Here is a 15228-nt window from a genome sequence, read left to right as displayed (position 1 = left end):
GTACCTTGCTCTCTGAGGGTCCCCGCTGGGAGAGGGCCCCCCTAGGGCTCAGCTGCTGTCTCACCCTCTTCTGACCAAACCCTTCCCACAGAGGCTGCCTGGCCAAAGCCCCTTTGCTGGTGGAGGCTAGTCTTTGGGTGCCAGTCGGCACACATACCAGCAACACCCTCTGTTGTGGATACGGATGGGAAAGCGTTTTCCTTCTAACACTGTTCATTTCCATTCTACAAGGCACTTCTCAAAACACCAGTTTTAAAAACAGACTTAACCAGACTCTGGACAGATGCCTCCATCCATCTGTCCAGCTGTGACATTGTGGTATAATAATGTCCCCAGTGTCTGGCACCCAGCTTCTAAAACCTTGCAAATTCCTGAGTGTTAGGGGTGATAGGAGTATCTTTGGTTAGAGTATTTGGTCCTTGTCCCCAGTTACTGGCAACAGAGGGGTCTGGAGAGCTTCTAGGCTGTTGAACTCATGAGCAATGGGGCAGGTTGTGCCCCCAGAGTCCCTGAGCACTCCTGCAGCTGGAACCCTCCAGACCTTCCCCTAATGTACTTCTTCATCTGGCTGTTCCTTTGTTTCCTTTGCCATGTCCTTTTTGATAAACTGGTCAGTAGGAAGTAAATAAGTAAATGCACACGTCCATACATAAAAGAAAAAAAAAAAGTGAAATCAAAGGCAACTCTGAACTTCGTCAAGATCTCCACACAGTGTTTATTTGTGGAGAGGGATGAGGTCTCTCCTCAAGGCAGAGGAGTGTCTGGGAACCCGTGATTGGTCCTGCCCAGCGAGGAGGGATGCCCTATTTGGAGAGCAGCAGGAAAGCCCCCTCCCCCGCAGCTCCTACATAGGTGGGAGGGCAGTGCTGGCGGACAGTGCTGCTGAAGCTCCAGAGGCAAGCTTCCAGAGAGAGCCCAAGGTACGTGGGGAGGCTGAGTTTGCCCTGGATTCCGTTTCTGTGGTCAGGGTCGCTCATTTCTAATCAGACTGCAAACCGTGCAGCAGTTTCCTGTCTCACATCTCCTGGAGTGGGTCCCGAGTCAGGGGACATGGGCCTGGTGTTGCACCACTGGCTTTGGTGCTTGCAATAAAATGCTACTTTAGGGTTAGCTGGTTGGGATTTTCTTCTTGCTTTCAAGCCCTTGACTATGAAGATGACTTTCCAAGATCACTATGCTTTTATGTTTTTCTTTTAACTTGACACACCTGTAGTTTGTGTTGTTATTCTTATTTAACATTTCCCCTACTAAAAGAGTATGGGTTGATGGCATGGAGAGGTGGCCCCCTATTTAAGAGACAAATGAACATTGGCTTCATGCTTGGATCTCTTTAGCGAAAGCTGGTCTGAGGTCACTGAGGGGTGGTGGTAGGGTAAGGTGGGTGCTCAGGGTGCTGCCGGACACACTCATGGCCTCCCTGAGCAAGAGACTAGACCATGCCTGCAGGTAAAGAAAGGTCGGCCAGAAGCCGCTTTGCAGACATCCAGAGGTCACTGGACATGCACGGAGGTTGTGTTTTGCTTTTTTTCCTACATAAGGACCAGAGTCATACCACATTTGAACATATTAACAGAGGTGGACCTATCACTTTTGGAATTCTGCAGGGAAGGGGTGTTAGGGGCTAAGCAAGCTGACTTTTGAACCCCTTCAATCCTGGCACTGATGGGCTCACAGTGGAACTTCATCTAGGACAGAGCCTGACCGTGATTCTGGGGTTTCTCATCCATGCTGACCGAGGTCCAGGTGCCGGAACGCCCTGAACAGTTGACCTTGGGAAATATATTTCCACAATAGCTATTGTGATTTCAGGAGACAGATGTAACAATCAGACTGGGGGGCTGGGGGAAGGCAGGGATATCTCTGATGTCATCAGCAGCCCTTGGAGTGCCCAGGCACCACCTTGACCTGGGAGCCTCTGTGCTCCCCCAGACCCTCCAATCCTCCCCAGCATTCCATCTCCTCATGGAGCCTGCTCTTTGCTCAGCTTAGGGCCTGTCGGTGCTGCCCCTCATGGCCAGAGAGTCAAAAGCAAAAAACTTGGGCACCATCCCCTCCTGACGAACAGAGGGCCTTGGGATATAGCAAGTAGGCATATGGGAACAAGTCGGACAGACTGGTTTCAAATTTGCCAGCCGCTATTGTGCAGCCTTGGGCAAATCTCTTCCCCACTCTGAATCCCAGGACACCTTTTTTTTTTTTTTTTTTAAGATTTTATTTATTTTTTGAGAGTGAGCAGGGAGGAGGGGCAGAGGGAGAAGCAGATCCTCACTGAGCTAGCATCCCTATGCGGGATTCTATGCCAGGACCCTGGGATCATGACCTAAGGCAAAGACAGATGCTTAACCAACTGAGCCACCCAGGCACCACCACCCCGGGACAACTTTCATCCGAGGGAAATAATAATGTACCCACCCTGTGTGAGAATTAAGGCAGTCAATGTTAGTGGCTGATCATAGTAAGTGCTGGGTGAGGGAGACGGTGGGGTCACTCTGTCCCTAGGGTGAGACTGGGAGCCACCTCTCTAGCACATCTTGACCCCTGACACAGGAGGCAGGGGTCTCCTGACCATGTTTCCATCTCTCTCCATCATTACCCTAAAGCCCTTCGGGACTTTCTTAGAATGGACTGCAGAATGTGCCAGAGACAGAGCCAGTTTAGAGCTACAGAATAAAGAGGGAAGATTAACAATACAGTCTGTGCTCAGAAGCCTGTGGTTTCAACTCTTCTGCGTATTTTCCTCCAGAGATCCTCTGATTGGAAAGACTTGGGTGCACCAAAGAAAACCTATATGTATTATGTCATTACTCGCTCATTTTACCATGCATATTCAAAGGCTTTGTAATTGCCAGCTGGAGAATCTTATCTATCGGAGAAAATCAGATCTCCACCCTGAATGCACGTAATTCCAGGCAAAAGTAAGAACCTGGGTATTGACCTAGCCTATGCAACGTGAGCACGGTGAAACTATTCCGCTTTTGGAAAAATGTGAATGGTGCAAGGATGCATTCCTTGCTTAAAATTGCCTGCATGGGAGAGGGAGGCAGGGGAGCCCGCGAATCCTCCCCACCAACCTCCACACCCCCATCCCCATACCCCCACCCCACCCCACCCACCCCACCCCACCCCCCCCGGGGAAGGTAACCGCCTGGGTTTTTGCTCCTGCAGATCCTGGCACAATGAGGAAGCATCTGGGCGGATGCTGGTTGGTCATTGTCTGTGTCCTGCTGTTCAGCCAGCTCTCAGCAGTCAAGGCCAGAGGCATCAAGCACCGAATCAAGTGGAACCGGAAGGCCGTGCCCAGTACCTCGCAGGTCACCGAGGCGCGCACGGCGGAGACCCGCCCCGGAGCCTTCATCAAGCAAGGCCGGAAGTTGGATGTCGACCTGGGAGCGGAGGGCAACAGGTACTACGAGGCCAACTACTGGCAGTTCCCCGACGGGATCCACTACAATGGCTGCTCAGAGGCCAACGTGACCAGGGAGAAGTTCGTGAGCGGCTGCATCAATGCCACCCAGGTGGCGAACCAGGAGGAGCTGTCCCGAGAGAAACAGGACAATAAGCTTTACCAGCGGGTCCTTTGGCGGCTGATCAGGGAGCTCTGCTCCATCAAGCACTGTGATTTTTGGTTGGAGAGGGGAGCGGGACTTCGGGTCAGCGTGGACCAGCCCGTGCTGCTCTGCCTGCTGGTTTTCATTTGGTTTATTGTGAAATAAGCTTGCAGGCCGGCCGGCTGGCCATGGGGATGAGATGGGGAGCCATCGCTGGGGTATCTCAGTTCTCCTCTAAGCCCCAAACCCCGCGTGCCCCAAAGGTACCCAAGAGCTGTGATTCTTCAGTCCCTCAAGCCGTACTGGCAAGTCTCCCTGGGGAATCTGTCTGTATCAGGTAAATGTGTGTGTACCGAGCCCCTGCGGACTCTCCCGAGGGTGACCTGGCAGTCCCTGCCTCTTCAGCTCCCCAGGGAGTGTCTGGCATGTCGCATTCTGCAGTAGAAAAATGTTCGCTGAACAGAGAAGAGAAGGTGCCAGGGACGGGGCCACACACTTCTCCGCATCCCCAACCCCTCCTAGAGACAGGGGTTCTTCCCACTGTGTAGACAAGGAAACTGAGGCTCCAAAAGTTGAAGAGGCTAGAAAGTAGCAGAGCCAGAATGCGACCCTGGTTTGTCCAACCCCAGATCTTCCACTCGGTGCAATCCCAGAGCTGCCCTGTGATTCCTTTAGGGCTCACCCAACCCAAACCCAGATTTCCACCTGAGCTGATGGCTGTGGATTCTGCTACCTTGCTCCAGGCAGGTTGTATTTAATTCTTCTAATTAAACTAAGACACAGTAAAGGGATGAGATGAACATAGAGGTAAAGAGAGAGAAAAGGCCAGAAATCATGGTGTAAGGTGATCTTGCCTGGCTAAATTCCCAGAGCAGAGCATTTCCACAGTGGGATGTGTCTACTCAAAGATTTCTTTCACAAGAAGGATAAGTGTTTGCTGTTCCTCTCTCTGAAATAGCACCTGGATTTGAGAAAATATTTTTAAATGACACATTTGCTTTGTAACATTCCCCTAGCGCTAGGTGCCTCTTTTTCTGTACCTGTGTGGGAGAATCCTGAACTCTACTCCCTTTACATGGGTCTGCTGGCCAATCGCCAGCTGTTCTTTTAACAGCTGTTGGGGGTGGGGTGGTCATTTCTGTGAGCCACTTGTCACTATAAAAAAATAATTCCTTGCCAAAAAGTTTCAAGAGAAACCCTATCTTTAGGGAGACCTAGCAAAGAATTCACTCTTAGCATCAGCAAGAGATGTGGTCCTTGGTATCTACCTCTTATTAGTTAAATATATAGTGCAAAATATGAATATGGCTTAAATACAAATAATGAGTCTAATGCTCTAAGATGTCCCCACAGGCCCTCTGGGGTGAGGACCTCTTGGGGTCCCTCTTGGGGACCCCCAGGAATTATTGAACCATATTTGGATTCACCAGTTACTGACTATTATCAATTCTCCTTTAAAGAGAGTCTAAAAAAAATAAAAATAAATTTTAAAAAATTAAAAAATAAAGAGTCTGCGGAGGGGGGCAGGGATGTGCTTTCTCAGACAGTGTATCCTAAGTATTTTAAACCACAAATCTTGATAATGGTACCTCTCGTTCTGAGCCTCCATGGCTATCAGTGTTCTTCTCAAGGATACTTGTGGAAGGTTTTAACAGAGAAAGTCAGTGGAGGACTTGGGGGCGGGGCAGCCCAGGATAGCAATCTTACCCAAGGGGACTGAAGGATCAGTGCCATCCGCTTCTACAGTCCTGATGAATTCTTGAGCAGAGCACAGGATAAGAGTACAGACCATGTACAAGCTATTTCTTGCATGTCAGTTTTTTATTTTTAATTTTTAAACAATAGCAAGAAAAACAGGGGGAAAGAAAGAAAGAAAGGAAGGAAGGAAGGAAGGGAGGAAGGGAGGGAAGGACAGGGAGGAAGAAAAGAAAGAAAAGCGGCTTACTCGTAGGCCGGTGTTGAAATTTTCAGTCCAGCTCTGCTGAGTTTAACCAAAAGGACACGCAGAGCCACAGAAGCCAAATGACTTCATTTCTTCAGCAAACACAGGCCAAGATATAATACAAGTTCTGTAATTGCTGTCTTTTCTCATCTCATTAACATTTCCAGAAACCAGACTTAAATGGCGAGTGAAGGGCATTTGTGTATGGTGATTCAAATGCCAAGTTTATTCATGAAGCTTTTAACACGTGCTTGAACATCCTTGCTGCTGTTTATGAACGATGAGGTCCAGGGAAGGCTTTGCGCGTCTGGTTTTTCACTTTAGCCAAGGTTGTTGCGTGCCTGCCATGTGTAGGACATTGTGAGGGACGCCTGAATTTAAACGGTCGTTTTAAAGATGAATAACTTCACCAACTACCGCTTTCTTTTCCCCTCCAAGTGCTGACTTTTAAAAATGTAATTGTTGGGGCGCCTGGGTGGCTCAGTGGGTTAAAGCCTCTGCCTTTGGCTCTGGTCACGGTCTCAGGGTCCTGGGATCGAGCCCCACATCGGGCTCTCTGCTCAGGAGGGAGCCTGCTTCCTCCTCTCTCTCTCTGCCTGCCTCTCTGCCTACTTGTGATCTCTGTCTGTCAAATAAATAAATAAAATCTTTAAAAAAAATAAAAATGTAATTGTTGTGTAAAAGTGACATTCAAATTACAATAGAAATCCAGAACACCACATCCCACCTCCCCCCCCCCCCCACCCCCTCCCCCCCCCCACCGCAACCCAGTATCTGATCAAGTCAGTGTTTTCAATCTGCCCTCTTATCTCCTAGGCCTTCTCCATTTGCATATATAAATGTACATATCAGCAACGATACTATAGATCAGCTTTCATATTTCAAATATTCTCTTTATTTTACAGAACTTTATTCGATGCTTTTTTCCATTTTTCTATGATGTTTTAATTCTTGCCTCCCCCAACCCACCTCCTCCTTCCTGCCTGATCTGTAATCTCCACGTTTTCACTGTGCTTAGGTATATAAGGGAGGGTTGGTTGGTTGGTTGGTTGGTTGGTTTAGTTTGATTGCTCCTTTTAAAAATACCATAGTTGTTGTACATATCACAATTATCCCTCAGCAATTTGCTTCTGTGGCTTAATGCCGCCTCATAAAACTCTTTCTAGCTCAACAGCTAGCTGGTTAGCAAACTTGACCTTTTCGATTGCTGTGTAATGACTACTCTGCAGTCCAGACAGACCCTGGTTGATTTCATCACTTCTGTTGATGCACCTTCAGGGGGCCTCAGTTTTTCACTACTGCAAACAATAAACATCCACATATATACAGCCTTGCAATGTGTGTCTTTTGTTTCTGTGGACTGGTTTAAATTTAAATAACTTAAAATTTTCTAGATGGGACTATATTACCTTTCCGCATCGCTGGAGCCATGCTCGTTCCCGCCTGCCATGGGGGGTGCTAACCTGTAAGGGGTTTTATTATGTCTTTTGAGTGTAAGAAGCCGCCTCTTCTGTAAATGCTGCTCGAACACCTTCTCCCCTTTACACACAGCACACCGAAATCCTCCCCAGTAATTTCTGACCACAGGACCATTTGAAAAATCCCCAAACTGTTAGTAATTCCCATCCTAAACCTGGCTTGGGGTCCCAGAAGATCCAGGTGAGAAGCCTGGAAAGTGTATGTTGGGGCTTCGGAGGGTGGTTAGGTGCACAACTCCGCACTTCCCAAGGGTCAGGGAGGCATGGGGTGAGGTCCAGTCCTCTCCTTTTTACCCATCTTTATCAAGCCATAGTAAATGCCCCGCATTCCACTGCGCATACACTCCAGGAGGGCAAGCCCCAGGGCAGGCGCATCAGGTGCAGCGTTCAAGTAGCCCCCGGCTCTTCCCTTCAGGGCTCCGGCGGCCAGCCAGCCTCTCCCCGGAGCCTTCACACCCCTTCTTACTTAGGATGCGCTTGGCAACATTTAGAACCCCATCCTGTGGTCCCGGTGATTCAAATGCCCCGAGCTTGTCCTGAACTACTTACACTCTCTACCTCACGCTTCCCAATAACAAGTGATGGTCTTGGGGCGCTGGCCCACGGGGTCAGGCACTCTCCGGAACTACTTCCTACCTTGCGGTTTGGTCAGGTCTTGCATTTCCACCCACCATGTTTTTTTCATGTGTTGTATATGGCTGGTCAGGGACACCCTAAGGTGTCTGACAAGTTCTAGCCGCCCTAGCTGGAAGCTCAGACAGCGCTCCGTTGACGAGCAGAGCCCCTGGGAGACCCAGCTGGGTGCCAGTGGCGGGGTGTCTCTCATTCTGCCTCGAGACCATGCCCTCGCACCCGGCCCATGACTCCTTCTTCTCCTATACTCAGGCTGGCAGCAGACCCCTTACAGCTGGGCACCCAGCTTCCCCAGTGGAAGGGAAGGGAACCAATCCCCCATGTTCCTGAGAATGACCGACACCTGCACGATGAGAATAAATATAACATTGCCAGCAAAATGGGAATAAGGTACTCTGTCTTCAGGACATCTCCAAGCCCATCCCAGACCTCTCAAAACCAACTCAACAGACTCGGCGGCCTCCCTTGGCAAGTGGGAGGCTTCAGACGGAAAGATATCCCATGTAGTGACCATTCGCCTTTTAAAGGGACCTCCCTGGTGACTGCACCCAGTCCAGAGCTGACCCCCCACCCCCCTCCGCACCCCCACCACAAAGAGCTTGTCTTTGAATGCTTAAGTGTCACTGCCTCCTCAAGATGCTTCCCCTACTCTGGTCTGAATTTCTTATCTCCACCCCCACCTGGACAGCCCTTGGAATTTCCAGATCTTATTTTAATGGAAACCTTTTTGTGGGAAAGCGCTGCTTTCTTAAACAATACATATTGCTTTAACTCCAGAGGGCTTAGCTTTCAAGAGTGGAAGGAAGTTGGCAAAAAGCCAGAGAGGAACTTGAGGAAGCTAGAAACAAGTGAGGGTCAGACCTAACACAGCTGGTTTCCTGGGATGGAGGGAAGGGGCGGGAGAGGAGGTTAGGCGGGAGAGGGCAGGGGCCTGGGAGAGAGAATTACACACGGGTTCATCAGAGATGCCATCAGCATTCAACAGGGTGAGGTGTTTTCCCCAGGCCTCCAGGCTCAAGAAACAACCTTCAAATAAAAAAAAGAAAGAAAAAAGAAAAAAGAAACAACCTTCAACATCGAAGGGAGTGAGTGTCAAGGACTAAGCAGAAGGAAGGGTCCAGGGTAGGGTCCTGGTTAGCCAATTCCCATATCAGCTGTGTTGTACTTGAATTTCCAAATCCATAAATAGGGTTTCTAATTGTTTTAACTGGTGTTTTGACTCAGGGCTACTTAGTGCTCAAGAACAAAATGACGAAGTTACAGCATCCACAACGTGGTGATTTCTTTACTTTTTTTTTTTTTTTTAACATGGTGATTTCTAAGAAATACATATTTAGTTATCTAGATGAGTAAAATACATTTCTTTTATGTGTTTGATCTTCATCCATGGTTCTTAACTCACAACTCTGCAAACTCTGGAATTTGCTGAGCAATAAGATGAGTGGAAGCGTCTTTTGTCCTAACACTTGATCTCTTGTCCTCAGCTCCTGAAATCGGTTCACAGCCATAAAGGTGAAATGGGTATCTTGTTATTCATCACCAGTCCCTTCATGAGTTTATGTTAATGAGGTGGCTTGGAGCACACCTAAGGATGGGGGCTGGTTGCCGGGGGAACCAACCAAGACTAGAGGGTTGGAGCTTTCAGCACACTCCCACCCCCCCACCCCCCGATTTCTGGGGAGAGGAGAGAGACTGGAAGTTGAACCAATCACCAATGGCCAATGAGTCATCAGTTGCACCCAGATAATGAAGCCTCCATAAAAAACAAAAAAGCTTCCAGAAGCATCCACATTGGTGAACACGTGGAGATTTGGGGAGAGTTGTCCATTCCAAGAGGATGGAGGCTCCGTGTCCTTTTCCCATACCTTGTCCTATGCATCTTTTCTCTCTGTCTGTTCCTGAATTATGTTCTTTTATGATAAACCAACAATCTATTAAATAAAATGTTTCTGTGAGTTTTGTGAGCTACTCTAATAAATTAATTGAGCCCAAGAAGGCGTTACTGGAACCTCCTGTCTATAGCCAGCCAGTCAGAAACACAGGTGACACCCTAGCCTTGGGATGTGTGTCTGAGTGGGGGTGTGGGCCACTCTCAGAGGACTGAGCCCTTAGCCTATGGGGTCTGATATTACTAGTATCAGAATTGAGTTGAATTATAGGACATCAAGAATTTAAATAAAAACTTGGGAAAAAAGAGAATTATAGGACACCCAGCTGGTGTTGGAGAATTGCTTGGAGGTGCAGGGAAAATACACACACACACACACACACACACACGGTGGAATTGTGTCCACAACCCTTTTAGTATCTCTTAAATGTCTTTTATCTCTCCCTGTGCCTAAGCAAAACCCCACCATCAACTCTGCTCCCCATCATCAAAAAAAACAAAGGGGAGCAGGAGGCAAAAGATTGGTGGGTTTTCCTCAGATCTTTACCCACATGGCACAGCCAAAGGGTGGAAGGACCTCCACCCACCCAAAGTTAAAGGACTTTCCAGGTTCCCTGTCACAAGAACAGATTCTAAAAATTTCCTCCCAGATTTCAAACTTAGTGGAGCACTGACCTGTGCAGTTGGATGTTTCCAGAAGTCCAGCTGCCAGACTTACTCAGGGCAGGACCTGACCCTGTCTCGGGAGTCTTCCCATCTATATTTCAAGGCCATTGGCCCTTTGCCTCTGTAGATGGCTTTTACCTAGAATTACAGATACTTTTTCCTCTGGGCCTATCTTGGCTCCTAACTTACATTCCATATTGTAGCTAATGTGCCTCATCTTGGGTGTTCATCTTACCAACATTTTTTGAGTTCCTACTATGTGTCGATCTACTCTGTGCTGGATCTCTACTGCTGGGCAAGAAAGCCCTGCTGTTGGGATGTTGAAGCACACACACTCACACACACACACACACAGAGAGAGAGAGAGAGAGGCCTGCTGGTATACCAGCTCTCTGGGAACTGGGGCGAGATCTGATGTGTTTTGTTTGCCCACTTCCGGTACTCTGTGCCCTGGTCTTAATTTATAAAGGTGACTGAATGACAACATGAAGTGGTCAATGCCATTGAAATACAAGTATAATGTGACACAATCCCCCTAGAAGTGAGATGCATGGCTCATCGTCCAGGGCAACAGGAGGAACCCCAAGCCTGGATCAAGAGGCAGAGGCAGGAACAAGGGAGAGCCTAGGTCAGAAGTCTTGCCTGCAGTTTCCTCAGGAAAGGCAAGGCAGAGTGAAGCTAGAGTGAATCATTTCACTGGGCATTGGGCTATCGAGGTGGTGTCTGGTGTCTGGTCTCTGGTCTCTGGACTGGCAGGTGGAATTTGAGGAGCACTGCTTCCAGGGGTGCCTGGACAGAGGAGCATGGCTCTGGATGGATTACCTCGCATCTTGATGGCAAGCTCCCAGCTGAGCCCTTTGCTGTATCTAAGAATTGGCTGGCCCTGGGACGGCAGTCTCTCCCCATCAGAAAGGTTTTTTTGTTGTTGTTGTTGTTTTCAAATATCAAAACATCACAATATCCAGAAAATAAACATGATTAACACACCTTGCTAATTCTGAGCAGCTTGTGCAGCATAGTTGCTGCTAGAAGCGGAAGAGATGTGAGCAGTCGCTTCTGGGGAGCCTGTATGACTGAGTCCCCACACAGCAAACTTAGTTGTTTCCCATGTCCTTTTACACGATTCATTCATTCCCCCCGACAGTGTCGATAGCCCTGCCAAATCACAGCTAAGATCATTTCAAGTGGCAGGGGGAGGGGGCTCTAGATGCGTTGAAGATTGCCCTCTGGATCTCTCTTCCCACCTGTGGCCCCTGGGGCGGCCGCTGGAGTGCAGGATCATGTGGCAGTAAATCATCACTGACGTGCTATCACGTGTGTGTGACCATGCACGCGACTTGCAGAGACACAACGAGTGAACGAGCCACCGTCGTTCCTTCAGGTTACTGATCTTGCCGGGTGTGATGCAGGAGCCCCAGCAAGACAGTTTTCCAGAGAGGGCGAGTCTGAAAGGATGGATATGGGTCCCCAGGGGAGAAGAGTGGGAAGGGGCAATGTTATGGAAGGCGGGAAGACTTTAGCGTATTCCAGGGGCTTCAAGTCATTCAGTCTGCAGGGATGTTTGGGGGGGGGGGGCAGGTGTGGTGATGCCAGGCTGGAGAGCTTCAGGGGCAAGATCAGCAGCAGTTCCTCCTTGTGTCTCGTGTCCTGTCTTGTGTCCTATAGGACAGCACGTCTCAAACTGGTGCACGAGTTTCTCGGAGATCTTGGGTAAGTGCAGATGTTTCTTCAGCAGTTTTGGGGTGGCCGGAGACGGTGCCGTTGAAACGAGCTCACAGGTGATACCAGCACTGCTCGCCGGTGGAGCACTCTTGAAGGGCAAGCACTCTTGAGAGATCTCCGACTGACTGAAAGGCGTTGGGAAGGTGACTGCCACAGCGGGCCAGTCTTTAGAAAGCCGGCTGTAGCTGCAGGGTGGGGAGCAGGCACAGACAGCCAGAGCTGCGGGAACCCCCAACCCCCAGGGGCATGAAGAGGTTAATTCTGGCACGGAATGAGTTTGAGATAACCCATGCAGATCTTGCTTCATGTCTGGCTCCCTGGTCTTCACCCCCTGCCTCACCCAATTCTCCTCCCCAGGGAGGTGCTGGAACCCCCAGAATGTCTTCCACTCCAGCAAACATCGTGGCTCTGGGATGCCTGCGGTGTCTCTCCGTTGTAAAGAATCAAGCCCATGGATGCCTAATGTCACTCACTTATTACACAGTAGAATCATTTAGTTTTAGGGCAGAATTTATTTCAGTAGCTGTCCCCAGAGTATACAAAGGGTGATAAAGGGTGATCATTCCTGTGTTCTAACAAAACTTTACTGAACACTATGAGGGAAATCTGTACAATAATGAAATTTGTCAAAATCTTAGTATCTATCACTTTGGGGTACACACCATCCACAGTGATGGGGAAGCATCAGAAGCTAGAAGCAGCCTGTGAGGCTGCTATGGGAGCTTGCAAGAGGGACAATTAGCTGTTCCCAGGGACGCTGGAGATGACACTTAGGCAGAATCAATAAAAAGTGAGAGAAGAGGGCCAGGAAGAAGAAACCCAAAGGCTTCGAGGTCTAGAAAGAAGTGGCAAGTGTGGGCACTGCACACAGCCGCAGGTAACACTAGACTAGACTGTGAGTAGCACAACAGCAGTGAGGAATGAAACAGGGTGATCCCCAGAGAACAGGACACAGCAAACCCTCCAATCCGAGCACAGCTGAGCTCCCAGGCCACCAGGCTCCGCCCACTGGCCCGTCTGCTAGGGAACCCCCTTACAGAGTGGCTTCTGTGTGCGGGGTATCGGTGCCAGGCCTCGGGGTGTGGTGATGGGACCCACAATAGAGGAGATTAGAACACGTCAATGGTGGACAGCCTTGAACTAAGAGTATGATTCTTTAATCAATCTCACGTGTGGGGGCCCTGGGTAGCTCAGTCAGTTAAATGTCTGACTCTTAGTTTTAGTTCAGGTTAAGATCTCGTGGGTTGGGAGATCAAGCCCCACATCAGGCTCTGTGCTCAACAGAGTCTGCTAGAGATTCTCTCCCTCTGCCTCTTTCCTGACTCACACATGCTCGCTCTCTCTCTCTCTCTTTTTTTCTAAAATAAATAAATAAATCTTTTTTTTTATTTAAATTTCATGTATGATCTGCATACATGAGTAAAGGGGATCTGGGTATTAAAATTGGGAGTTGATGTTTGAGACCTAAAAACTAAATGGGGTTGAAGCACATCCAAACACACTTCTAGGGGTTCCTGGGTGGCTCATTCGGTTAAGCATCTCTTAGTTTTGGCTCAGGTCATGATCTCACAAATTACTGGAACACAGAGCAACATGGATGATCTCACAGACACTACATTATTAAGGGAAAGAAGCCAAATGCAATAGAGTGCACACCACTGTATGATTCTATTTATAGGAGGTTCAGAAACAGACAAAACTAGTTTATGGCAATAAAGGACAAAATAGTGATTCTCCTTGGAGTAGGGAAGACTGTGAACCGGGAAGGAAGGAAGAGGAGGGAACTGTGTCAGGCATGGAAGTTTCTGTATTTCATTCTTGGTAGTAGTTATGTGGGCACACATACATTTGTACATTTTTTCACATAGTACACTTAAATACTTTGCTGTATATAAATTAAACCAGTTTTCTAGAAAGCTCTATAAGCCCAACATTCACTAAAGCGGGTAGACTAATCATTCTGAGTCCTCACTCCATTCTTCAGTTGGCTACTCCCACTTGTCTGCACCAAGGCTGCCCTGAGCCACCAGGATTCCAGTCACATGTAAGCAGGATGAGTTAAGCCACAGTCCCTGAGGGCAGGGAGTTCTCTGCTGGTTACACATGTGACACCTGCGGCCAGTGGCCAGACTAGGCACCACCTGGGTTTCTCAGGGCTGCTGACCAAGCCAGGGGACAAAAGATGAAGAAGTCCCTGTCCCTGGGCCCCTGGGAAGGCCCAGGCTCTTTGTTGGCTCTGACCAGACACGAGTGGCTGAACAGAGTCTCTGCCTTTGTTCCAAGGTATTGTTAGAATCCGTTTGATGTGGGGCATGAGGGGGACCGCACCTGAGAGAAGGGTGTGGAAGATCTCTGAGCACCAGCCAGGGCAGCAAGGCAAACAGCTCTCTAGGCCTTCAGCTGACCTGCAGGGCAGGTAGCGGGGATCAAGGGCCCCTGGACAGCAGAGTTGCAAAGGCCAAAGGAAGCATGCAAGAAGCAGACCTTTGAGCTGGCTGGGATCTGCTAGACCCATGCGAGCAGATAGAGCAGGTGTGGGAGCGCAGAGTGTTCAGGCTGAAACCGTCTTTGAGTCTTACTCTGGCTTGATGAGTTCTAGACCAATAGCACCTAACCCAGGTCTTCGCACACAGATGGTGCTGAAGTAATGCCTTTTAAAAAAAAACAAACAAAAAAAAAAAAAAAAAAGCAACTCTTCTCAAGTCTCAGGGTCCTCATTCTGCTGTCTCCAAAGTGTTGCTACAGAATTTCCTGAGCATCACAGCCCTGTCCTGCCCTGCCTGGGGAGGGGGGCAGTGGAGGGGGAGGGTCTTGCGGTTAGTCCAGGTAAGTTAATCAGGTAAATTAATCTTTTTTTTTTTCAGGTAAATTAATCTTACCTGAAAAAAATCCAACACTTGAGAGCAAAGATTCTGGAACCAGAGACCCTGACTTCAAAATCTAGCTCTTCCACATCTGCAGTGTGATCTCGGGGAAACACATTAACCTCTCAGATCCTGAGGTCTTTTTTTTTTTTTTTCTTAATTTCTGTGAAATGGGAACAATTTCTGCCTTACAGGTTTGTTATGAATATGTTTATCTATAAGATAATACATGTAGAATGCTTAGCAAGGTGGCTGACACATAGAAAATCCTTTATAAATGTTCGCTTTTGTCTCAGGTCAGTTTCCTAGGAAGTGGAAAGTGAGAAGGAAATTCTAGCACATGTGATTTATTGGGAAAAGCTTCTTAGGAGAAACCAGAAAGGGAGTAAGGGAAGGAAGGAAACAATGGGAAAGAGATGATGCCAAGCAAAGATATGGGCTCAGCTGGAGTCAGTCCTCAGCCCCATCCTGCAGGAGGCTCTGGAGT

The 15228-nt window shown here is 48.6% G+C and overlaps 1 protein-coding gene across 1 annotated transcript; it reads left to right on the top strand.

Annotated features, from left to right (window-relative positions):
- Positions 1-854: 854 nt before the first annotated feature.
- Positions 855-6217, top strand: LOC132022678 (prion-like protein doppel). Its single transcript, XM_059407920.1, has 2 exons — positions 855-920; positions 3166-6217. The coding sequence occupies exon 2, from the start codon at positions 3177-3179 to the stop codon at positions 3711-3713; it is 537 nt and encodes a 178-aa protein (XP_059263903.1). The 5' UTR covers positions 855-920; positions 3166-3176; the 3' UTR covers positions 3714-6217.
- The last annotated feature ends 9011 nt before the right edge of the window (positions 6218-15228 follow it).

Source organism: Mustela nigripes, chromosome 7 (assembly GCF_022355385.1).
Source record: "Mustela nigripes isolate SB6536 chromosome 7, MUSNIG.SB6536, whole genome shotgun sequence".
NCBI lineage: Eukaryota > Metazoa > Chordata > Mammalia > Carnivora > Mustelidae > Mustela > Mustela nigripes.
Note: the sequence above shows the minus strand (reverse complement) of the source record. Positions and strands in the feature narration are given on the sequence as shown.